We start from the raw sequence: 24,256 nt of genomic DNA, 5'->3' as shown, positions 1-24,256 counted from the left end.
CATTTCTAAGACTTTTCTAAACGTCTAAACGTCGTTGCCATAACGGAGGGGGCTTGAGCATTTGCCCCTTTCCTCTTGGACGTCCCAAGAGCCCTGTTCTTGAGGCATTACTATTTTTTAATCTGTGTACATGTGCTGTCTGTGCCCCTCAACAATAACATTTAACTAATAACCCCAATTTTGCTAAATAAAAGGATCTGGCTTCCACTAGTCACATGATGCCCATTAACTAATTCTCGACTTTGACGGCAGAGGGCATTGGTTACGAGATCACAAAGAACATGCACATTTTTTGCCGCCTGGGTGGTGCGGAGCTGTAAGCGAAACACACAAAGTAATTGGGAGATGCAGACTGGTGCAACAAAAACCAGTAAGTAGGTGTAGAGCGTACACTGTAGTCTATAGCAGCGATCCCCAACCCCCGGGCCACGGACCGGTACCAGGCCTTGAGTCGTTTGGTACCGGGTCAAGAGAGTTGAAGCTCGTACCGCACAGAAAAAATAAATAACTTACATTATTTCCGTTTTATTTATTATCCGACTCTGAACAGTGTTTTATTTGGAAAAAGACTGAATTCTCTCAGTTACTTCAGTCTATGACTGACTCTTGACGCATGTCAAGATACATTAGTTAATATTAAACCCACAAACTAGCAAAATTAGTAAAAAACAGATGTCTTTGGAGGGTTTCTTTGCAAAGGAAAAAAGGCCCAGTGAGGAGACAGAAGAAGAGTCTATGACAACTACTAAGAAAAAGAAAGCTGCATTTAACAGACAACAAGTGGATATATTGCAACAAGTGATTCCCATGCACCAAGCCCGCTCTGCATAATATATGTGGAGACCAGCTCTCCAATGAGGCAATGAAGCCTTCAAAACTGCTTCGTCACTTGGAGACATTAAAAAACAAGCCTTTGGACTAGTTTAAAAGAAAAAAGCAGGAACAACAGGGACAGAAGCCATTACTGAGGGCCTCCACAACAACAAATACAAGTGCACTGAGAGCATCATACTTGGTGGCTAACCGTATTGCTAAGGCTAAAAAGTCATTCACTATTGGTGAAGAATCGATCCTTCCTGCCACTAAAGACATTTGCTGTGAACTTTTCCCCTTAATATTGGTATGATCCCAGCTCAGGCACTGAGCGAGGGGGCGGGGCAGCTGCTGCCTGCGAGTGCGCTGTTGGAGAAGCGCAGCGAGGCAGACAGAGAACTGAAGTTTGACCAGGTTCCAAAGGAAATCATTCGTACTGTACAAATAATGTAAATATGACGGTGCATCACAAAAGATTGATATCAAACTGATCACTTGACCCATATTACGTTACTTGCTCTTCAAGTGAATCAACAAAAGGTGAAATGAAAAGCCGAACAACAACAATGCTGTTTCTTTAGAGAGTCTCAGCTTACATGTGTGTTTATTTCATATTTTCAGTTGTTTCCCTCCACGGCTAAATAAATCGGTTTCAGTTATGCACTGATATACAAGAATGGACATAAGGAGCTTCTTTCAAAGAAAAACTCTGGTAGATGTTATTTTATATATTATGCTTTGTATGTTGTTCAGTATATTTCTATGCAAAACTAAAGGAATTTCAATACACAGCAGTACATTCACAGTTGAAACCAGATATTTACATACACTTTATGGAAAACACAAGAACATTTTTTTACTGTACAACATCAATTTAGAGTAAACTTGTTTTGTTTTGCATAAATAAATATTGAAATATCTTTTGAATTAGTTAAAGAGAGAGAGCTGTCTCTTTTTTATCACTTTCACCAAATTTAGGAGCACATATACACTAAGTTTATTGTTAATTAATAAGAAAACTCCAGACGATTCCATTCTGAGCTGAAGAAGCTTCTGATAGGTTGGTGGCACACCTGTGGATGCATATAAGGCAAAACACAGAGCCTGTTTCTTTGACATGGGAACATCAAGAGATGTCAACCAAAACACCTGGAAAAGAACTGTGGAGCTCCATAAGTGTGGCTCAGTTTGAATACAATTTGGTGCCATTTACAATTAAGAAATACAGACAGTTTCTCTCTTTACTCTTAAAGTTAACAAATATGTTTTTTATATTTATCAACATAAAAATAAACATTTAGTCTGATTTGATGTTACAATTAAAAAAGTGTTTTTGTTTTTATCTGAAGAGTTTGTAAATATCTGGTTTCAACTGTATATTTGATGATGTTGGTGTTTGGTTTGATTGTCAGCACAAAGAGGGAGAGAGAGAGGACAGAACAGATGAACAAGAGCAGGTGAGACACACATGTTAGTCAAATGGTTGTTTACCAAAAGTATCAGCGTATCATAGGTCCTCATGTATCTCGTACCTAGTGTTTCTTTTTAGGTTTGTTATTTTTCAAATTCTATATTTATTAAGTTTTGCAGGCTTGTTTGCACAACAAGGTTAAATAATTATCTAAACTTTTCTGAATCTAAATAGTGGACTTTGGTAGAATTAAAAAATAAGTGTAGTGCAGGTCTATGATGATTTTTAGTGCTACTATCATCTAGTTCTGATTCTGGTTCTGTCTTGGTTAAATCCTAAGTAGTCCTGCTTCTGAACTGTTGTAGTCCTGTTTTAATTCCGGATCAGTTCTGGGTCTGGTTGAATTGGGGTTTAGTCCTCGTGTCTTGATACAGCCCCGACTTTGTTCTGCCTTGCTGCTTAATTAAAAAACTACTTTAAGGTGTCCTGCACATGTGATATATTTTTCCCTATATGAATATGAACTCAAAACAGAGCCAATTAATCTTTCAGTCATTTCTTCCCCCCCACCCCCCAAGTCCCAGATGCATACTACCCTTTAGGGCTAAGCCCCGGGTGTATCAAATGTCTGCCTCTGCTCTGCTCTACAACAGAATCACAAAGGTGTCTCCAATAAGCTGCAGAGATGATTGTTGTTTTAATTTTTTAACGGTACACAAGCAAAAAATTAGACGAGAGGTCATGAAGTTTCTTACTAAACAGTAGCGCCCTCTGCAGTTTGTGTGTGGAAGTGCAAAAGCTTACAGCACCTGGTATTCCCAGGCGGTCTCCCATCCAAGTACTGACCAGGCCCGACCCTGCTTAGCTTCCGAGATCAGACGAGATCGGGCGCGTTCAGGGTGGTATGGCCGTAAGCGAAAGGGTAGCTCAGAAACGGCGTTTTTATACATGCTGTAATGACACATACACGCTTACGTTTTTGTTTTCTATATTTAAGTTAAAATGTCCAAACGACAAAAATGTTGGACTTCCAAATCGACCCAACACACCGTGTGCTCTCTGTCACTTTAACACTGTGCTGTAATCAACGAACATGTCTTCTTATCGTGATGTTACTGCGGGAAAAGCATTTTTGCAGCTCAATTTGAAGCTGCAGTTAATAACGAAGGTTTGCATGTTGTCGCTGTAACATATGAAGTTTAGCACAATAATATAGATCAAACTGTGAGACATTTGCCACCAATAAAAGGTCTTTTTCACAGCTTTGCTTTCGCTTACGGCCATACCACCCTGAACACGCCCGATCTCGTCTGATCTCGGAAGCTAAGCAGGGTCGGGCCTGGTCAGTACTTGGATGGGAGACCGCCTGGGAATACCAGGTGCTGTAAGCTTTTGCACTTCCACACACAAACTGCAGAGGGCGCTTCTGCTCCTGCTTGTGCTAAGAGGCATGAGAAGTTAACATTTATGGGTGATAAAATCCTTTTTCTATATTTTTAACATGAGAATATCAGTTTTCCATCTTGTGTTCCAGAGTAATCGGACAAAAGACAAACGTAGAACAAGGAAAAAAGAGGCCAAGTGTCTCACCTATAAAACAAAATAGAATAGAATAGAATAGAATTCAACTTTATTGTCATTGCACATGCACAGGTACAGGGCAACGAAATGCAGTTTGCATCCATCCAGAAGTTCTTTAGTGATATAGATATATTACAATATATATTAGCAATAATATAGATATGTGAGTATATTACAGAAATGGGTCTATTATGGTATGTTATAATGTACACGGTATGAAGTATGTTGTGAATATTCTATAACTATAAGTATGTACAGGCTGTAGTGAGTACAAGCTATGTACAGGATATGAACAGGATATAAATATGAAAAAGTATACAGAATATGAAATAAATAACTTTACAGAATCTGGGATATACAGCTATACAGAAATGGGAACTATGCAAGTTGTAAACAGTTGTAGGATTAAAGATTATCGAATGTACAGAATGATTATTTACACAGAGCTATACAGTAGCTGAAAATTACTGTTTTCTGAATAGTCTCACACAGATAAACATTTGCAGGGAATACCTTTTCCTTCAAAACAAACGTCACAGACTGTGTTTTTCTTTACTGATTGTATTTGAGTAGAAACTCAGATTAAAATGGCATGAGTGCTCATAAAACGATTTAACTGTAAAAGTAGGTGTAGTGGATCACTTTGCATAGATGTAGATAAAAGTGCAGTAAGCAAAGACTACAGTGGTCATTGAGCAGCTGTTCCTATAATGTGAATCTGGGATAAAGGCAGAGATTATTTGTTTGCCTTTGTTTCCTGGTTCTTTCTTTCTTATCCAAATGGAAAAAGAGAGCATAAAAGTACTGTTTACAAGCAGCTTATCTATCTCATTGTGCCCACTATCATAAAATCTTGGTTGACTGAGCACTGAGCCATCTACCACTCGAAATTGAACCTGTGTGGGACAACAACAAAGTCCAGTATACTAAGTTTCAGTAATGTGCAGTTTTTTCTGTGGAAGATGTAAATCTAAATAGATGTCCTATTGTATGCATAATATACCACTGAAATTTATAAAACAACTTCTAAAAAAAAATTTCAATTTATTTTAGATTTTCTCAAATCCAAACAGCGCTAAAAGCATACACACAGTCAAATATTTTTCATACGAGGTGCTGAAGGTTCTGCAATGTTCTGTCAGTGCGCCCCAGGGCAGCTGTGGCTACAATGTAGCTGCCATTACCAGTGTGTGAATGTGTGTGTGAATGTGTGAATGACTGAATGTAGTGTAAAGCTCTTTGGGGTCCTTGGGGACTAAGTAAAGCGCTGTACAAATACAGGCCATTTACTGTGCGTGTGTTTATGCTCAAGTGTATGAATAAATTAGTCAGTTTTAAACAGTTGCAATTTAAACAGTAGAAGAGTGGCACTATATTTATATATTTATAAAGAATTTCAAAGAACAATTAATTGATGGTCAAAGCAGGTTTATTTAATTAATATCCAGATTTCCAATTAGTTCCGAATTGATTCAGCAGCAAATCACATCACCAGTCACTTCAAGGCTGTATGTATTATTGTAAGGTAGACCCTACAATAATACATACAGAGAACCCAACAATCATATGACCCCCTATGAGCAAGCACTTTGGCGACAGTGGGAAGGAAAAACTCCCTTTTTACAGGAAGAAACCTCCGGCAGAACCAGGCTCAGGTCGGGGCGGCCATCTGCTGCGACCGGTTGGGGTGAGAGAAGGAAGACGTTTGTTGTAGGTCTGATTGAAGGACTGATGTGATGGTAAGTTGTCTGCTGCTCCGCTTTGAATATTGAGAGATTAGTTGATGGATTTCAAGCCAAATTGTGCCCAAGTTTAAGACCACATTCATTGGTTGTTTTTGTTGATGTTATTGTTTTGGGCTTTTTTTCCACAAGAATTTCTAGCTCCCCTAGAATTCTGGCCACCCAAACGATGATTGCTGCTGAGAGAGCACAAGGTTTTGTCCCCCTGTACTATTCATGTCAGTGCAGGGGGTTCTCCTTGAGAGGCCAGGGTGGAAAAAGGGATGCTTCAGAACCTCCGAGGGTGTTATGCGCTGATTTGCATCCAAGGCCAACATTTCTTTGATTAGCCTTACAAATAATGATTGGCCATTTTCCGGTCCTCGCCTAACCTTTAGCAGTTGTTCGAGGTCATCGAGACGCTTAAGTTTTATATATCGAGTTTCTTTAGATCGATAATGTGTCTCGTATTGAAATTGTTCTTGGGTCTTAAATGTCCAGCGCTGTTTGTTGTAGTTATCCTCGATGAAGTAGCAGTCAGTGTACAAGCCAGACTCTAGAAGATGATCTGGTAGCTGACCCTGGGTTTCAATTATGAATTTTAAAACATCATAATCGTCTTCCCCAGGATAGAGAGGCACCCCTGTAGCAAGCTCCACAGCTACCAGCCCCAGAGACCACATGTCGATTGCTTCGTGGTATGGAATGCCAAGCATAACCTCAGGTGCACAATAACCAATTGTCCCCACACGGTCACCAGGAATCACTGCAGAAGCAGGACATGCGAGGCCAAAGTCTATGAGTTTGACTTTGACGGGAGACTCACTGTGGTTCACAACCATGATGTTTCCAGGTTTGAGGTCAGCATGCACTATTCCCACAGAACCCAGGTGGAACAGAGCATTTGCAAGCTGATGCAAAATTGGCCTGAGTTCTCTCATTGGGAGACCTCGGTTATTCCGGTCCCCAATGTAGTCCCACAGGCTTTGGTCGAGGAGTTCGAAATTCAAGCAAATGCGCTCTCCATCGAGGAAATAGCCGTTCCATTCGACAATGTTGCACCTGTCTGGATCCAAGCGTCGTAGCTGCTCCAGGATGAAAATTTCCAGTTTTGCCTGGAGCAGAATTTCAGGGTCGCTCTTGTTGACTTTAATAGCAACAGTTTTGTTATTTTTTGTATCGCGACATCTGGTTACCAAACCAAAGCCTCCTTCTCCAAGGAAGGCCTCTACCACGTGGTGATCTCCTAAAATGGTCCCTTCCGTTATTTGAAGATCATCTTCAGAGGCAGATGGGTTGGCTGAGGTGTTGATGTCTCCTTTTTGAGGAAATTCAACTGAGTTTTGGAAACTGCAGCTGAATTTTTGCGATCCATGACTTTTCCAGCTTGAAGGCTGCTGAGAGAGCACAAGGAGTTCTCCCCCTGTACTATTCATGTCAGTGCAGGGGGTTGTCCTTGAGAGGCCAGGGTGGAAAAAGGGATGCTTCAGAACCTCCGAGGGTGTTATGCGCTGATTTGCATCCAAGGCCAACATTTCTTTGATTAGCCTTACAAATAATGTTTGGCCATTTTCCGGTCCTCGCCTAACCTTCAGCAGTTGTTCGAGGTCATCGAGACACTTAAGTTTTATCGATCGAGTTTCCTTGGATCGATAATGTGTCTCGTATTGAAATTGTTCTGGGGTCTTAAATGTCCAGCGCTGTTCCTTGTGGTTATCCTCGATGAAATAGCTGTCAGTGTACAAGCCAGACTCTAGGAGATGATCTGGTAGCTGACCCTGGGTTTCAATTATGAATTTCAAAACGTCATAATCGTCTTCCCCAGGATAGAGAGGCACCCCTGTAGCAAGCTCCACAGCTACCAGCCCTAGAGACCACATGTCAATTGCTTCATCATATGGAGTGCCAAGCATAATCTCAGGTGCACAATAACCAATTGTCCCCACACAGTCACCAGGAATCACTGCAGAGGTGTTACATGCGATGCCAAAGTCTATAAGTTTGACTTTGACTTGAGACTCACTGCGGTTCACAACCATGATGTTGACAGGTTTGAGGTCAGCATGCACTATTCCCACAGAACCCAGGTGGAATAGAGCATTTGCAAGCTGATGCAAAATTGGCCTGATTTCTCTCATTGGGAGACCTTGGTTATTCCGGTCCCCTATGTAGTCTGACAGGCTTTGGTCGAGGAGTTCGAAATTCAGGCAAATGCGCTCTCCATCGAGGAAATAGCCGTTCCATTCGACAATGTTGCACCTGTCTGGATCCAAGCGTCGTAGCTGCTCCAGGATGAAAATTTCCAGTTTTGCCTGGAGCAGAATTTCAGGGTCGCTCTTGTTGACTTTAACAGCAACAGTTTTGTTGTTTTTTGTATCGCGACATTTCGTTACAACACCAAAGCTTCCTTCTCCAAGGAAAGCCTCCACCACATGGTGATCTCCCAAAATGGTCCCTTTAGGTATTCCAAGCTCATCTGAGCCGAAGGATGGGTTGGCTGACATGGTGTAATGTGTCTGTTTGCGCTGTGGATTGGTGAGAAACAAAACTGAACTTGTTTTGGTTTCTCTCGTAAATTGCTCTCAAAACTTCTCAAAAGGGTTTTAGTTGCTGCAGGTCAACGTCCGTTAAGCATAAAGTAACAGGTGAGCGCTCCTATTTATAGGTTTTGGAATCAAAGCAAAGTTATGACATCAGAAAGGATCAAAGCAAAGTTATCACGTCACAAGCGATCGAAGCGATTCTAATATGTGCGCATGCGCACATATGAGAAGCGATCGAAGGGGCGCATATTAGAAGCGATGGAAGGGATTCTAATATGTGCGCATGCGCATACACGTGCTTGCTTGTGTAATATTGTTCACATTAAACTTGACCCTAATCAATTTAATATCAGTCAATCAAAGAAAATGTTAGTTTTGGAAAATTTTAAAATGACATAACTGACAGTTAAAACATTTTTTGTTCATGTATTTGTATTTGTATTGTCTTCGGGGTTTTTTTTGCATACCATGTCAAGCTTTATAATCATGTCGTAGATTTCGGAGCAAACAAGAAATTGAATTGGATTTTAATATTGCAGTGCTTGGATTTCGGATTTGGTGCTTAAAACGTCTTGAAACTGTAACCGTATTTCATTCACCACAAAGAACTATCTGATTGAATAGTTTTCTTATCAGATAGAGAAATAAAACGAGTCGCAAAGTCTAAAAGCAACATTTCTCTGCCTGGGCTGTACCTCTGCACGTTAGTCTGTTTCAATGTGTGACCCCCCACCCCCTCCCTGATCAGTCGGGGGTGAGTGCGCTAATGTGCCTGGAGGCCGTTTTAATGAGTGTTTGCTGGAAAACGAAAAATACAAGAAGGATTTGTACGTTTTCACAACGGGGGAGTTTGCGTAAGTACTAGTAAATAATTTTCTCGAGTGTGTACGTTACACATGTTATTTGTTTAAAATTGGTATTATTATTTTGCTAGCTAGCAAACTCGCGGGATAAAGGATTGAAGTGCACTCAGTGCGATACAATACGGTGGCGCTATTCTAACAGTTAGTTATTGCAGGGTAACTTGTAGAATATGCTGTGAATTGAACCAAGATTACACAGCAGTAGCAGTAATACGAGTTACTTCCCTCAAGTGAAAGCGTTAAATGTTAGCCCGATGCTTAACTAGCCAACGTCAGGCTTTCTGATTGAAGGCTAAAAGCGACGTTGTCACCAAGTAAACAGAATATTGATGATATTTTTGTGTATCGCTGCAGCCTTTTCAAGTATTAACCTGGTGTCTTTGGGAACAGCTTAGGGGGAAATGACGGTAATATGACTGAACCATATGGGAAGAAAGAATAGGCACTTTTTTGTGCTAGCGAAGTTTCCTCGCTTTCATTCAAAATCTGTTTATCATTAAACAATTGAAACATAATGGCTTCGAGCTGACATTGAGGCCTGTGGGGCACTATCAGCCACTGAGACAGTAGACAAGTGACTATTTCACACTTTAAGGCTGCCTGTTTATTTAAGGGAGATGAACAGTACATTCTAACTGTACATAATAATATCAATGATGATAGATTAAATAAATGGGTTTTTGAAAGACGCTTGTGCATTTTTAAAGTCTAAAGTGTTGAATTGATCTGAGTATGTCATCTGTTCAAAGCCTCTCCCAGTCAGTGCTGTTCTCTATGCCTGTCTTACTCTACATGATGTTATTAGCACAAACACTTTAAAGGTGATAATTAGGTCTACAACAATAACACAGACTGCAATGTAGTTAAGCGTCTTACAGTTAGTTTTGAATGAATGAACTTAAAAAACAACACAAGCAAAGATCTGTCTCCTCCTGTTTTTTGTGTCACATAAGAAAGAAGCATCAATATCTGATGAGAAGACTTATTAATTTGGCCTTTCACGTGGTCTTACTCAGGTGATGCGAAGTGAAATATGCATCCTTTTTATGGTAATGTGCTGGAAAATGTTGAAAATGGACATTAAACGTGCTTACAAAGTGCTTGAATTTGACCCTGAAAGGTGTATGAAGCCAGAAAAAGTCACACTTGGAGTAAAAACCTCTCATAGCAAGTTAATCATATTCAATTGATTTGATGCTTTCAGCACAAAATTTAGCCACACAGTCAGGACAGCGTCTGCTTTACCTTCATCGGTAAACGTGTTTATGCAGTACATAGTAACAGTGTGGCTGAGTCCTCTGGTTCAAATCAGTTCCAGTACATTTGGAGATGTAAGTGTTAACCTTTCACATGCATCGGGAAGGAAAAAACATTTAATCTTCACAGTACTGCCGAAGTGCAGCGATACATTGTGAAGTGCACATTTGCATTTGTCATACAGTACCGATCAGAAGTCTTGAACCACCCCCTTATTTTTTCGTGTTTTGCCAGGTCAGTCTGTGTTAACGGTGTTATTAACTGCATTCTTCAACTAAAGAAGTGAGAACAAATGATGTGGGCTTTTGTTTTTTTGCAATAGGCTGCAAGTAAATGTGTACAGATACAATTTAAAATTGGTTCTTTGTTAAGTTTTCTGGTCCTTTCCGTGACTTAGGTGTCTGTTTATGTTTGAATGTTTCAGAGATTAGTGTGAAGGGTCTTAACAGACAAAAAGTGGTCAAATACAAGCCCTGGATTAAAAATCAGAAACACTTTAAAAAGCCTGGAGAGCTATTCCTTAATACCACTTTAAAGATTACAGGGAAGTCCGGATCCCTGGAAGCAAATGAGGGCTGGCTCAAGACTTTTGCACAGTGCTGTACATGTCATGTTCCCTGTTTTATAGCTCAGCTCAAACTGACACGTTCTCACTAACTGCTTCTCATTTTCTCCACAGTAAACTTTGACCACTTCCAGATACTGCGGGCCATCGGGAAAGGAAGCTTTGGAAAGGTAATGCAGCCTCCATTTTTCACGCCACTTGTATATTGTTTGCCCTTAATTACCCACCACGGTCGTCATCTCTAAAGAATCAGTGCAAGCGAAGCGAAATGTGCTGGGATTACACTTTAGTTCTCGTGTGCTGCTGTTATTTAATAACAGTTATAAATGCAGCTTCTGTAATTATTTCTATAAAGTCAGTTAGAGGAGAGCCGATTTCTATTTCATCTCACTCAATCTAGGTGGGAATTTTGACCCCACGTCTCAATTTAATTACAGAGCAGCAAAATTCTGCGGCTCTATTTGTCATCGCGCTCAACGGTTGGGCTGAAGGCAGGAGGAGAACTTAGTGTGTGTGTGATACACAATTGGGGCTGCAGAGATTGGAATAGTTTACCTTCATTTTAAATATCACTGCCCTGTGCACATTGTTGGCTTTAAAATTCAAACTTAAAGAGTTTGTAAGTAAACTGGCTGAGATGAGACAGACGATGCACCGGGTCCTCGTCTGAGTGCTGGCTTTCAGTTGTGCTGTTTCTCTTGCCCAGCCATGCACACACAGACACTGTGCTACACTTACACAGTGAGACAGATGCTCACAGAGACGTCCAGATACATTTTGTCCTTGCTGGAGGTCATCTTGTGTTTTTTGGCCCACTGTGGCCTCACACCGAGCTCCTGCTGTTTTTTGAACACTTTAACAGCACCAGTCTTTAGCTTCCTGTTGAACACACTTAAGTGGGGGAGGTGTTATTATTAGTGGTAAATGATTTGTGTATTTGTTGGATGCACCTCAGAGCAACAGGAAACATGACACGACACGCTCCAGTAACCTGCAGTCTTTACAGTGAGGACACACAAACATTAACCCTCTGCTCCTTACAGAAACTCTCTAAATCCTGTAAGTTTCTTGACTGCCACTTGGAAAGTTGAAACTTCAGCTCCCTCCACAGATTTTCTACAGTACTGATGTCTGGAGACTGACTAGACCACTCCGTGATCTTATAGCACTTCTCCATTAGTACATACTCAGATCAGCTTGCTGTGACTCATTTTCCATTACAATCAAGTACCACCTAATGTGCGTGGGGTCATTACAGCAAAGCGGCCCGATGTCCATGTTGTCATTTATGAGCAACACGAATGCCACAACAAAGGAAGACGTCGCAGCGATGATGTATCTGTGGCTTTTTGTCACACTTGGAAACCACGGTGTTGTGCAGCTATTTGCCTTGTTGCAGGGTTTTAAAAAAACTGCAGTTTTGATTTTAGTGAAAGACACCGTCTCATGACTCATTGAGTGCCGCGACTGACAAGCCAATCCGTGGCCTGCAGTCTGACGATGTCACATTTCCTGACTGCTTGGAACCCCGACTAAGTCGTCCTGTAGCCCACATCATAATGTTTCCATCTCTCTGCTTGACTGCGGGGATGCTATGTTTTGCATCACACTCCTATTTCAAAAGGTCAGTTAAAGCCACATAATTTCGTTTCATCTCCCCACAGCACTTTCTCCAAAGTCTTCCCTGAATCATTTAGATGTTCACTGGCACTTGAGATGGGCCTATACATGTTTCTCCTTGAACAGGTAGCTACCCTATGTTAGCCTAGCTTTCTATCACTGATGCTCTGTGTGTATGCTGCTGCCTCTCGTCTCGTGTTACTTAAAAAATTAATCCCACAGCTTCAATAACCGTATCTAAAAATCTCTCATTGAAAGTTACGGTTGAAGGTTTGGAAACATTTTGGGGTAGCCAGTGTTAAATAGAGACAGTGCCACATTCTTTATCTAGTCATTGTAATGAAAGAAGCACATTAAAAACTATATGAGAGTTTGCTTTTAACAAGCATGTAATGACTCTACTTAAAAACTGAAAGTAGCATTTTGTGGATGTTTTCCCTGCTGCCCGATCCCATCAGTCTCTTAAAGCATCATTTTTTATGCGCCCTGGTGTGACAGAGGTTTCATGGCGCTACAGGTTACCTGAGCACATCAGGTATATTACGGTTGAAAACGAGTGCCCGGCCTTCCAGTGGGTGTTCGACCCCTCGTGCACAGCTCAGGAGTCTAAGCGACCCAGCAGTTATGGACATGTGTGTTTTTGGTGTGCTGTCCCTCCTTCTCCCTGCTTGCAGGTGTGTGTGTGTGTGTGTGTGTGTGTGTGTGTGTGTGGATGCCGGCGTTTCTGAGAGCACCTGTTTACAGGCACCTTCAGGCCTGGTGGGTGTGGCCCTGCCAGGTGGTTGGCCACACCTGAAGACCATCACACAGCTGATCAAGCCTTGTCGGAGGAGCTACTTAAGAATGCGGTGGCGCTCTCTCTGACGCTGGATCATTGCGTGACTTCACGTTAGTCTCTCGGCCAGTCAGTACGGATAGTCTGCCGCATTGTATGTGTCTTACGGCTGCCTGTTTGTTATCTCCCCAGGAGAAGCGTGGAGACGAGAGGGCAGCGAGCACGGGGTGCTCAGACACTGAGGAGCGGAGACAAGGAACACTAGCAGTGGGAAGAGGACATTTCACGGGAGTCGGGAACGCACTGCGGATTTATTGTTATTTTCCATTCACTGTAAATAAACGCACTGCTTGCATTCAGAGCTCCGTGCCTGGCTCCTCCTTCCTCACATCCCCACGGTTGACGCTGGACAACCGTGACAAATAGCTGTTCTTAGATTCATTATTAGTTCAACATTGACAAATAGTAGTTGACTAATATCAGGAGCCAAAAAGAAAACAAAAAACAAACTAAATAAATATTTCAGACGCTGAAAATAAATTATTACGGTCGTTTAAATTTGCTGTCAGCAAGTTAGGTCTAATACATGTAGTCAATCTAATGAATCAATATTACATGTAAAAAGTACAGAACTGAAAATAAAACTAAAATATAACGGTAAATGAACTGGTTCTTGTATAAAACCTTTCTACTCTCTACAACTTGCCTCATTCATGCACTCACTTTTTTCTATGCTTTTTCTCTGTAAGTGCTTTCTATCTAACATTAATACGCATTCATCCTCCCGATGGATGCATCGGAGAGCAACTTGGGGTTAGCATCTTGCCCAAGGATATTTGGCATGCAGGCTGGAGCAGAGGGGCATTGAACCAGCAACTTTCTGATTAGTAGGTTTCCTGCTCTACCTGAGCTACAGACACCCCAATTTGTGGTGCTCTGGAAACAACACGTTCTCATCCCAACAGGTAACGATGCTATGTGACAAATCATCGGTATGTGTAAATGTGTTTTTTATTCTGATCATGAATCGCTTTGTAAAACAAGACCTGATAGGGTTAAGGTTAAAGTTATGGTTAGAGTTAATGTTAGGGATAGGGCTGGAATGGACGGCTGGAGCCTCTCCTCCAAGTGTGTGTTACTGCCGCGAACAGCATTCTGTTGTATGCTTTTCTCTGTAAGCGCTTCGAGCCTGTACTTTTTTGCTTTAGCTGAGTAATGAAGTTGAATCAGTACTTTAACTTTCACTGGAACAATAGTATTTTTACTTCTACTTAAGAATGTCTGATCTTTTGCCAACTCTGGCTGTCTCTCAGTCTTGGAATACCCACTTGTTGTCCAGCGGTGTCCTGGGAATATGGGAACTAGACAGACTGGGGAAACAATGGGAGGAGACACAAAGATGGAATCACTTTTACCATCTTTGATGTATTTGCTGGTCGTCTTATTTCTTCTATTTTGCAAGCACAGTGTTGCAATCATTGTCTTTGTGGTACAATGACACAGGTAGAATGCAGGTGTTTTCATGTAACACGATGCCAGAAAGATGAGTAATGTGTTTTGAAGAGAAGATAAAACATCATGTTTGAACAAAGATAAGCAGCAGACACGTCTGTGTGTGAGTTATACAGGTTCAGTAAGAAGGTAATATGTCTGCAGAATTTGTAATTCTTATGAAGATATTGCTTGTACAATAAATAAAATCCCTTTAACTTCTTCTTCTGGAGAGTGTCTTTATATATTTAGTCATTTTGGGGCGATCCTTTATTTAGTACTAACTCTAGTCGGGGATATATATCAGAGTTTACTTTCAGATATGAGCACTGTGTTTCCTGTGGATGAATGAATGAATTATTTATTTATGTATTTTTTGAAAGACTGGCTCATGTAAAATCTCTGAAAGTATGACACAGCTCTCCTGTTACACTTTATGGACTCCTGAGCTTCACCATGAGGGCCTGTCTTTATTCACTGAAATCCACTTTTATAATGAATTCACAGTAATCACTGACACCTTCAGAGCATTACATTCATTAAAGACGTCTTCTACACCTACTCTTCCAGACGACCGACACATCCTTCAACCACTGCAGGTTAACCAGCCACTCATCAGTAAAGCAAAAACTAAATGTAAATGTCCTCATGTGGAAAAGACTGAAACACAACTCCCACATATCACTAATGTAACAGATCCATTTAGGGAGAGTGAGAACACTAGGCTGGATGTGTTTTAATGCAGGAACATTCATCATGTCTTGAGTTCAACAAATCATTTACATTGAATATGTGAGCTGGATGGTTACACGATACAATGTGATTGTCAACAATAACTGCAATGAACGCTGGTTTGAGGGCGGAGTCAAGGAGGCCATTTACGTGAAAAGGGAAAGACCCTCTCTGAATCAAGGAGGGGGCCTAAGGGTACATCTGTCACCATCTTACAATGCTGTGATTGCAGCCGTTCTCCAACTCTCTGTGAATGGTACTCAAGACCATTGATCAGTGGTTGTTGATCAATGGTCATGAGAATTTGCATAATCATGATTAAGGAACTGACCTCCCAGCCCATTGTTCCTTCAGTCGGCTGGTTTCTCTGACTGAAAACGCTACGTCCAGAAGAACAGGATCAACTTTTGGAGATTTACTTCCCTGGATGATTGAGCACGCATCAAGACCTTTAATCAGGCCAACAAATATCTTGTACTCAATTTTAGCAGCAGCCATTGTGACACTGATGATAAAACTTGTGTAAAAGTGCGAAGCTGTAAAAAAGTAATTATAAAAAAGCATTTTTGTAGCTGAATGTTACTGGATAGCTGTTTCATCTGTAACACATCAAAATAACCTGCTAAGGTTTAATAGGCTATAAGGAACACACTCACTTCCTGAGCCCTGGGCAATAAGAGACGTTTTGTGTTTTATAATTTATTGATATGTTTGATCCTTTCTGACCTGCGTTAATGAAGCAGTCATTAGAGCACCATGTCCGCTATAATAGTTCTGTAGTTTGATGCTTGAGTCGTTGCAGACTTGTTGAAACTCCCTCACCCGTCAAAGCAGCGTCTTTGTTATTGGAGTCCAGCAGATGGCAGTGTTTCACTGTCTGACGGCTGTCTGAAGCTTCAGCTGGTTTATCCGTTTGCTATGTTTGCCATGTTACAGTGGGGAGGAAAAACTCCTTTTTGACAGGAATATCTAGACATGAGTGATTACTGCAGTGGGGCACTATCTGTGCTATCTATAAGAAATGTTAGCAACAATAAAACTCTGAGGATCAGGGCTCCATTTCACTCCAGTGTTCAGTGGCATTTTAAAAGAGTGAATACCGACGCTGAATGTCTTTGTAAAGCAAAAGCACTTTGTTAGCCTTTACAGAGCAAAGCTATGGATCAATGTGCAGTGAAGAAAAATCGAGGTGGCCAGTCTGTCCTTTCCTAACCAATCACAGAGCTCCTTACATTGTTGCGCTGGAGAATAACTAAATATAATATAAAGATGATATTGAAAATAATCTTTTGTAGAGTCACTACTTAGTGGGCAGAGGACAGTTATCACTTTGCTGGATGCTTTAAAGTCGCATGTTCTGTATTTGCAGATTAACAGGATATTAACAGATTAACAGCTTTCATTAGACTTCATATGATAATCAGATAAGATAGAACTTTATTAATCCCTTGGGTGGGTTCCTCTGGGAAATTCGGTTTCCAAAAGCACAGCACCGACAGAAGTTACAGTTACAGAATGAATGTTATATATATACATACATACACACACATATATAAATACAGAGACAATATAAATAAAATATACGAAGGGGATAAATAGAATAAATAGGAATAAAAAATAAAAATACAAGTGAATTGCACATTTCAAGTATTGAGGTCTATTTGCACCATTGACTATTAACAAAAGTATTGCACAAAGGTATTACACAGTGAGGTGAAGAGGCACTACAGCTTAGTTGTTCCCCCCTCCTTTGTCCTCCTGTCTCCCCTCCCTCTCCCCTCCAGAGTGGAGTTAAACAGTCTGATGGCGTGTGGGACAAAGGAGTTTTTAAGTCTGTTAGTTCTTGTCTTGGGGAGAAGCAACCTGTCACTGAACAGACTCTTCTGGTTGTTAATGGCCGTGTGCAGAGGATGCCCAGCATTGTTCATAATGTCCAGCAGTTTTTTTAGTGTCCTTTTCTCTGCCACTGTCACCAGAGTGTCCAGCTTCATGCCAACCACAGAGCTAGCCTTCCTGATCAGTTTCTCCAGCCTGCGTGAGTCCTTCTTTGCTGTGCTGCTCCCCCAGCACACCACAGCATAGAAAAGTACTCCAGCAACCACTGACTGGTAAAACATCCTCAGGAGCTTCCTGCAGATGTTAAAAGACCTCAGCCTCCTGAGGAAGTACAGTCGGCTTTGGGCTTTTTTATACAGGTGCTCTGTGTTGCATGACCAGTCCAGTTTATTGTCCACCCACAGCCCGAGGTACTTGTACTTGTTGACCACCTCCTCCCCCTCTATCTGAACCGGCAGTGGACCTTCTCTGGACCTCCCGAAGTCCACAACCAGTTCCTTGGTCTTTGAGGTGTTGAGTTGCAGGTGGTTTGTGCAACTCAACACCTCAACAGTGAAGTGTTTCTCTTTCAGTGTTTATTCTTGGACATGGATATGCATATACATGGATTTTATTAAAATATGAAATTATTGTGTAAATAACGCTACATGTTAGATCAAAAGTTAGTAGAATTACAAAGGGTTTGTAGATTGTAAATGCAAAATGAGTTTGATTAGCCTGTAGAAACACAAAAGAGAGTAACAGGAAGTGTGTGTGTGACAGGACCTTTGCATGCCTATAGAAGGAGTGAGCACCCAGAGAGAAAAACAGAAGAGACAGACTCTAGCCAGATGAAGCAATGGAGGCTTTAAGAAAAGACATGAAAATGATATTAATGGTATGGTTTAGTGTGTTAATATAGGCCACAAATAGATAAAGGTGGACTTTCCTCAACCTAGAATTTTGAGCATAGCAGCAAAACCATAGATTTAACATAATTGGGAAAAAACAAGCCAAAGTTTGGCTTAAAATTTTACAGCTTGACCTCCCACTTATCCCGATCCTGAGAAGAAGCTCAAAGGACAGTCAATCTCCTGATGAAGACCAACAGAGCATCGTGAACCTGAAGAATTAACAGCAGGCTGGTAAGAACAGTGTGACATAACTGTTTAAAGGCATTGAATGTGATATTTTGCCTGGCTGGGACTTAATCTACAAGGAAAATACTGAAAGGAAACGGAGAAGAAACAGATTGTGTTTGCTGGAGATTTAAGACAACAAAGGACACTTTGAGAAGGGTACAGGGGCCAGTGGGAAGGTGAAGCCCAGAGGAGTATAATTGGGTTGAAATTGAAGCCTGAAAAAGGCCCAACAGAGACTGTACTTCCTGAGAATTCTCAGGAGGAATAACATCACACAGAGACTGCTGGTGTCCTTCTACAGAGCCACCATTGAGAGTGTTCTAACTTACTGCATATGTATTTGGTACACTAGCTGCACAGGGGCTCAGAGGAAAGCACTCCAAGGGATCATTAACACCGCCCAAAAGATCACTGGCTGCCCTCTCCCCACACTGGACGTTCTACACAACGCCCACTGTTTTAAAAAGGCCCAAAACATCATAAAAGACACCTCACATCCTGGCCACTCCCTGTTCGAACTGTTGCCCTCAGGCAGACGGTACAGGGCAATCAGAGCAAGGACTAATAGACTCAAACACAGTTGTTATCCAACTGCAATAACACATCTGAATACTACAAAAAAAATGTCCATCACGCCACTCTTGTGTTAATCTATGCACGGTCTGAAGCATGTGTGTGGGAATGTATGTGAATGTTTTACTGTTACATCTTATTAGTATTTTAAGTATTCTATCTATTTTATTTATTGAATTTTATTGTTTTATTTATATTTTGATATTGCTAGGGATGATGCAATGATCGGGGACCATTCTTCATTTCGTTGTTCTCGTGACAATGACAATAAAGTTTCTGATTCTGATTCTGAACTCATGATGGTGTTTAGAGATGTCCACCAGAGCACAACAAAGAGTCTCTTGCAGATTAAACCCAGGCGATAAGGTCCATACCAAGTACTCCTAATGACGCCAACAGTTTGCAAAATCGCTGAGAGGCCCTTTTGGATCCACCAGAGCCATTGCAAAAAAGTGGAAGTGAGTGACAGCATAACCTAAAAGACACCACCACCCCGACTCTTTGGTGATCTACAGGTGAAGGGAGGGCTGATTGGGTATATCCCGCCTTCTACTTCTCACCTGTAGTCTACTCACCAGAGAAATCGGTGTGTCTGGTCATCATGAAGATTATTCTGTTTACCACCTTGGCCCTGCTGCTTACAGCATGGACTCTGATGCACTTAATGGATCAAGAAGCCAACTTGTATAGAAGGACATGGACATATGACAATTCACACCTGGTCGAAGTGACACAGGACCACATCCATCCCTGGATGAACAACGCCTGATACAGATATATATGCTCACACATGCCTACTACAACGCAGCATGCTATATTATATGGCAAACCTATGAATATGACTCAAGTGACATGCGCAGCAAGCTTTGCCAATCTAGATTATCAATATTCAGGAATTGTCCTAAACCACAGCGACCCCCTGACTATGGGACTATCGTTTTGGGCTGTTTTTAAATGCATCGACCACCATCAACAAAGAGCAACTTCTCCTCACACTTGTCCAGCTGTCAAACTCTGAAAGAGTTACAGTTTCACCACTGAGCACTTTGAATGGTTATTCTTTTATTTAAAAGCACTTATTCTAGCTGCATCATCAATACGACAAAAACTGTGACTTCAACAAAAATGTATCTAAACATATTTAGGGGGAAATGTTCCTACACCCCTCATGTAAACGTTACACCTCCAAAAGGGAGAAATAATCAGAATAAGGCGTAATCATTGTCTTGATAATAATGACCATGAAAATGAAACTAGGCCTACCTTTAGTTCAGCACACTCAGTGTTGCATAAAGACATGCGAACATGCCATCATCCATTCTGGAGCCTACTTTTAAAAAGAGCGAGCTGTTTATTCTGGCTGAGTAGCAAACGGAACCAACCATGACAACCTAAACTGGGAAAACACTTGGAAACCTTGAACACTGGGAATATGGAGACACAGGGGGTAGGTGAACAGGCACTCTGACAAAGGACAGAGGAAAACAGATACAGTATATACACTGAGGGGTGATCCGGGAGTGGACAAACATGGGAACACAGACTAGGATTATCAAAATAAGACAAGAAGTAGCACGAACACAGAGACTGAGATAAGGACACATGAGCTTGACACTAGGATGGAAATAAACAAACATGGGAACACACGACGGACTGAGGAGACAAGGACAACACACAAAGAGAGGGACACTGGAAACAGGTAAAGGAGACAAAAACCCAGAGACAGCACTAAGACACAAAGAGAGGGAGACACAAGACGGGCTGGGGACACTAAGGGGACGCCGAGGACAGAACACAGAGACGAACTCTATGACAGACATTACGTGACAACAAGACTGACATCCACAGGAGACACAGAAAAAACAATAATCAGAAAATTCACGAATGCAGGAAAAGTAAACTAGGAAACTTCAGTCAGTATAAGAACACAACAATAATGATGAAGCAACATTCAAAAGTCCACCAACACAAAACACTGGGACAAAGACCCAGAACCATGACACACAGACACTGACAGTGTTCTTGTTAATGCTCTGCCTCCTCTGGATCTTTAGTTAGCTAAAGTGGACTGCAGTCTTTCATTTATTGATATCATTAATAGTTTACCCATATTAGACTCTTTAGTCCACCTGAATCAAACATAACAACATGTTACAAGCTGTTTTGCTGCTTCCAGTGTCTCAGATCTCATGCAAACAAGTGGCTGGCTCAGTGAATGTTAATTTAGCACATGTTATATAGAATAGAATAGAATAGAATTCAACTTTATTGTCATTGCACATGCACAGGTACAGGGCAACGAAATGCAGTTTGCATCCATCCAGAAGTGCTTTAGTGATATAGATATATTACAATATATATTAGCAATAGTATAGATATGTAAGTATATTACAGAAATGGGTCTATTATGGTATGTTATAATGTACACGGTATGAAGTATGTTGTGAATATTCTATAACTATAAGTATGTACAGGCTGTAGTGAGTACAAGCTATGTACAGGCTATGAACAGGATATAAATATGAAAAACTATACAGAATATGAAATAAATAACTTTACAGAAATCTGAGATATACAGCTATACAGAAATGTGAACTATGCAAGTTGTAAACAGTTGTAGGGTTAAAGATTATCGAATGTACAGAATGATTATTTACACAGAGCTATACAGTAGTGCAGTTAAGATAAGTGAGGGTGTAGATAGTTTCTACAGAGGCTATATAAAGTGCTGGTGGTTGTGAGTGGTGGTTCAGTCCATGTTATTATTGTGTGTTTGAGGGTACAGTTGTCCATTGTGGGTGTGTGTATGTTCAGTCCATGAGTTTAACGTGGGTCAGATGTCAGGAGGCAGAGTTCAGGAGTCTGACAGCTGTGGGGAAGAAGCTGTTCCGGTACCTGGTGGTCTTAGTCCGGAGGCTCCTGTAGCGCCTCCCAGAGGGCAGGAGGGTGAAGAGTCCATGTGATGGGTGACTGGGGTCTTTGATGATTTTCCCAGCCCTTTTCAGACACCGCTTCCTGTAGATGTCTTTTATGGCAGGAAGTGGTGCTCCGGCGATGCGCTGGGCAGTTTTCACGACCCTCTGCAACGCCTTCCGGTCCGAGGCAGAGCAGTTCCCGTACCAGACTGTTACACAGTTGGTCAGGATGCTCTCGATGGTGCAACGATAGAAGTTCACCAGGATGTCTGAGGACAGGTGGTTCTTCCTCAGAGTCCTCAAGAAGAAGAGGCGCTGATGAGCCTTCTTGACCAGCTTGGAGCAGTTGGTCGTCCAGGTGAGATCCTCGGAGATGTGGACTCCCAGGAACTTGAAGCTGCTCACACGCTCCACAGCCGTCCCCTTAATGTGGATGGGTGGATGTGGGTCAGCATTCCTCCTGTAGTCCACGATGAGCTCCTTGGTCTTCTCGGTGTTAAGCAGCAGGTTGTTTCTGTCGCACCACTCAGCCAGACGATCCACTTCCTCCCTGTAGGCGGCCTCATCGTTGTCACTGATGAGGCCAATCACCGTGGTGTCATCTGCAAACTTAATGATGGTGTTGGAACCATCAGCAGGTCTGCAGTCGTGGGTGAAGAGGGAGTAGAGGAAAGGGCTCATCACACAGCCTTGTGGTACACTGGTGTTCATTGTGATGGTAGATGAGCAGTGGTTATCCAGCCGGACATGTTGGGGGCGGTTGGTCAGGAAGTCCAGTAACCATTTGCAGATGAGGGAACTGATGCCCAGGTCTGTCAGTTTCTTGATGAGTTGTGAGGGGTGGATTGTATTGAATGCTGAACTGAAGTCTATAAACAGCATTCTGGCGTAGGTGTTGTTGTTGTCCAGGTGTGAGAGGACAGAGTGCAGTGCGATGGAGACTGCATCCTCTGTGCTCCTGTTCTGGCGGTATGCGAATTGGTGGGGGTCCAGGGTGGGGGGGAGACAGGATTTGAAGTGTGCTAGGACCAGCTGCTCTAAGCACTTAGTGATGATGGGGGTGAGTGCTACTGGGCGGTAGTCATTGAGGCAAGATGGGTTGGAGTTTTTGGGTATCGGGACGATGGAGGTGGATTTGAAGCAGGCCGGTACCACAGCGTGGGCCAAGGACAGATTGAATATGTCTGTGAGCACTCCTGCAAGCTCCCCAGAACACGCTCTGAGAACACGCCCGGGGATGCCATCGGGACCTGCAGCCTTGTGGACATTGATCCTGCTCAGCACCGCTCCTACATCGGTGGGGGAGAGAGTCAGAGGTTGGTGGTCTGGCGTCATGTCTGCTTTGGTTGTGGTTGTGGGGTTCCCTCGCTCAAAACGAGCATAAAAGTTGTTGAGCTCATTGAGGAAGGAGACATCAGAGGATGCGGGGGAGGGTTTGGTGGTCCTGTAGTCTGTAATGGTCTGGAGTCCTTGCCACATGCGTCGGGGGTTGGAGTTGGAGAAGTGTTCTTCTACCTTCTTTTTATAATGGTGTTTGGCTTTTTTGATGCCCTTCTTTAGATTAGCCCTGGCTGTGCTGTAGGCGTGTGCATCTCCTGACCTAAAGGCGGTGTTGCGGGCCTTCAGGAGGAGACGAACATCCCGGTTCATCCAAGGCTTCTGGTTGGGGTACATGGTGATCCGTTTCTGGGTGGTGACCAGAAACGGCTCCAGCCAGGTTGGAATACACATGGTCTAAAGTCTTGTCTCCTCTGGTGTGGCAGGAGACATGTTGGTGGAATCTGGGGAGGACTGTCTTTAAGTTGGTGTGGTTGAAGTCGCCAGCAACAATAAAAGCAGCCTCGGGGTGTTTATTCTGGTGTTTGTTAATGGCTGCAGAAAGTTCTTTCATGGTCCGATATATCTCTGTTCAGATATTATGTTGTACTCATTTTTTTCCTTTATTCAAATAAGAGCAGTTATTGTTCATTTAATCAAACGCTGCTCAATCATCCATGTAACGAAAACTTTGATTCTCTTCATCTGGATGTAATGTTTTCAGAATCAACTTTTTTGGGAGCTGCAAAGCAGTTTCAGCTCAGAGCACCGTTCATGTTCACTTTTGCACCACTTATTGAAGCTGCATCATCATTTCCATCGAAGCTGTGTGTTGACACAGCTTCTTCTGTCATTGCATCCTCTTGTTTTTTTCTTGCTCTTTGTCTTTGAGCCAGAGAGATGGAGGTCCATGGCGTCATGTAAAACTACTTTGAAATTCTGACCATTTGATAATAAATTGTGAAAATGTATAATTTGAACATATTTGTTTTCACTCAGCACTACAAGCTGTATGTTCTTGCTTTTGAGCCCCGCACTCCCTCCTTTTTCCAATTCGTTTACTTCTCATTAGCACTCAGGGATCTGCACAGCTTAGGAGTCGCTGGCTGTCCCCTCTGTGAC

The 24,256-nt window shown here is 42.0% G+C and overlaps 1 protein-coding gene and 2 non-coding genes across 3 annotated transcripts; 1 reads left to right on the top strand and 2 right to left on the bottom strand.

Annotated features, from left to right (window-relative positions):
* Nucleotides 1-3,021: 3,021 nt before the first annotated feature.
* Nucleotides 3,022-3,140, bottom strand: LOC146607113 (5S ribosomal RNA). Its single transcript, XR_014905334.1, has one exon. It is a non-coding gene; the product is annotated as a 5S ribosomal RNA (ribosomal RNA).
* A 356-nt stretch (nt 3,141-3,496) lies between these two features.
* Nucleotides 3,497-3,615, top strand: LOC146607112 (5S ribosomal RNA). The gene has a single exon (XR_014905363.1). It is a non-coding gene; the product is annotated as a 5S ribosomal RNA (ribosomal RNA).
* A 2,078-nt stretch (nt 3,616-5,693) lies between these two features.
* Nucleotides 5,694-8,030, bottom strand: LOC146607111 (uncharacterized). The gene has a single exon (XM_085349164.1). The coding sequence runs from the start codon at nt 8,028-8,030 to the stop codon at nt 5,694-5,696; it is 2,337 nt and encodes a 778-aa protein (XP_085205290.1).
* Between the last annotated feature and the right edge of the window lie 16,226 nt (nt 8,031-24,256).

This window comes from Diplotaxodon limnothrissa, unplaced genomic scaffold (assembly GCF_057381915.1).
Source record: "Diplotaxodon limnothrissa isolate DT_005_m unplaced genomic scaffold, D_limnothrissa_male_GT1.1 unmapped_scaffold_1, whole genome shotgun sequence".
In the NCBI taxonomy this organism is placed as follows: Eukaryota; Metazoa; Chordata; class Actinopteri; order Cichliformes; family Cichlidae; genus Diplotaxodon; species Diplotaxodon limnothrissa.
This window is presented reverse-complemented; position numbering and strand designations above follow the sequence as displayed.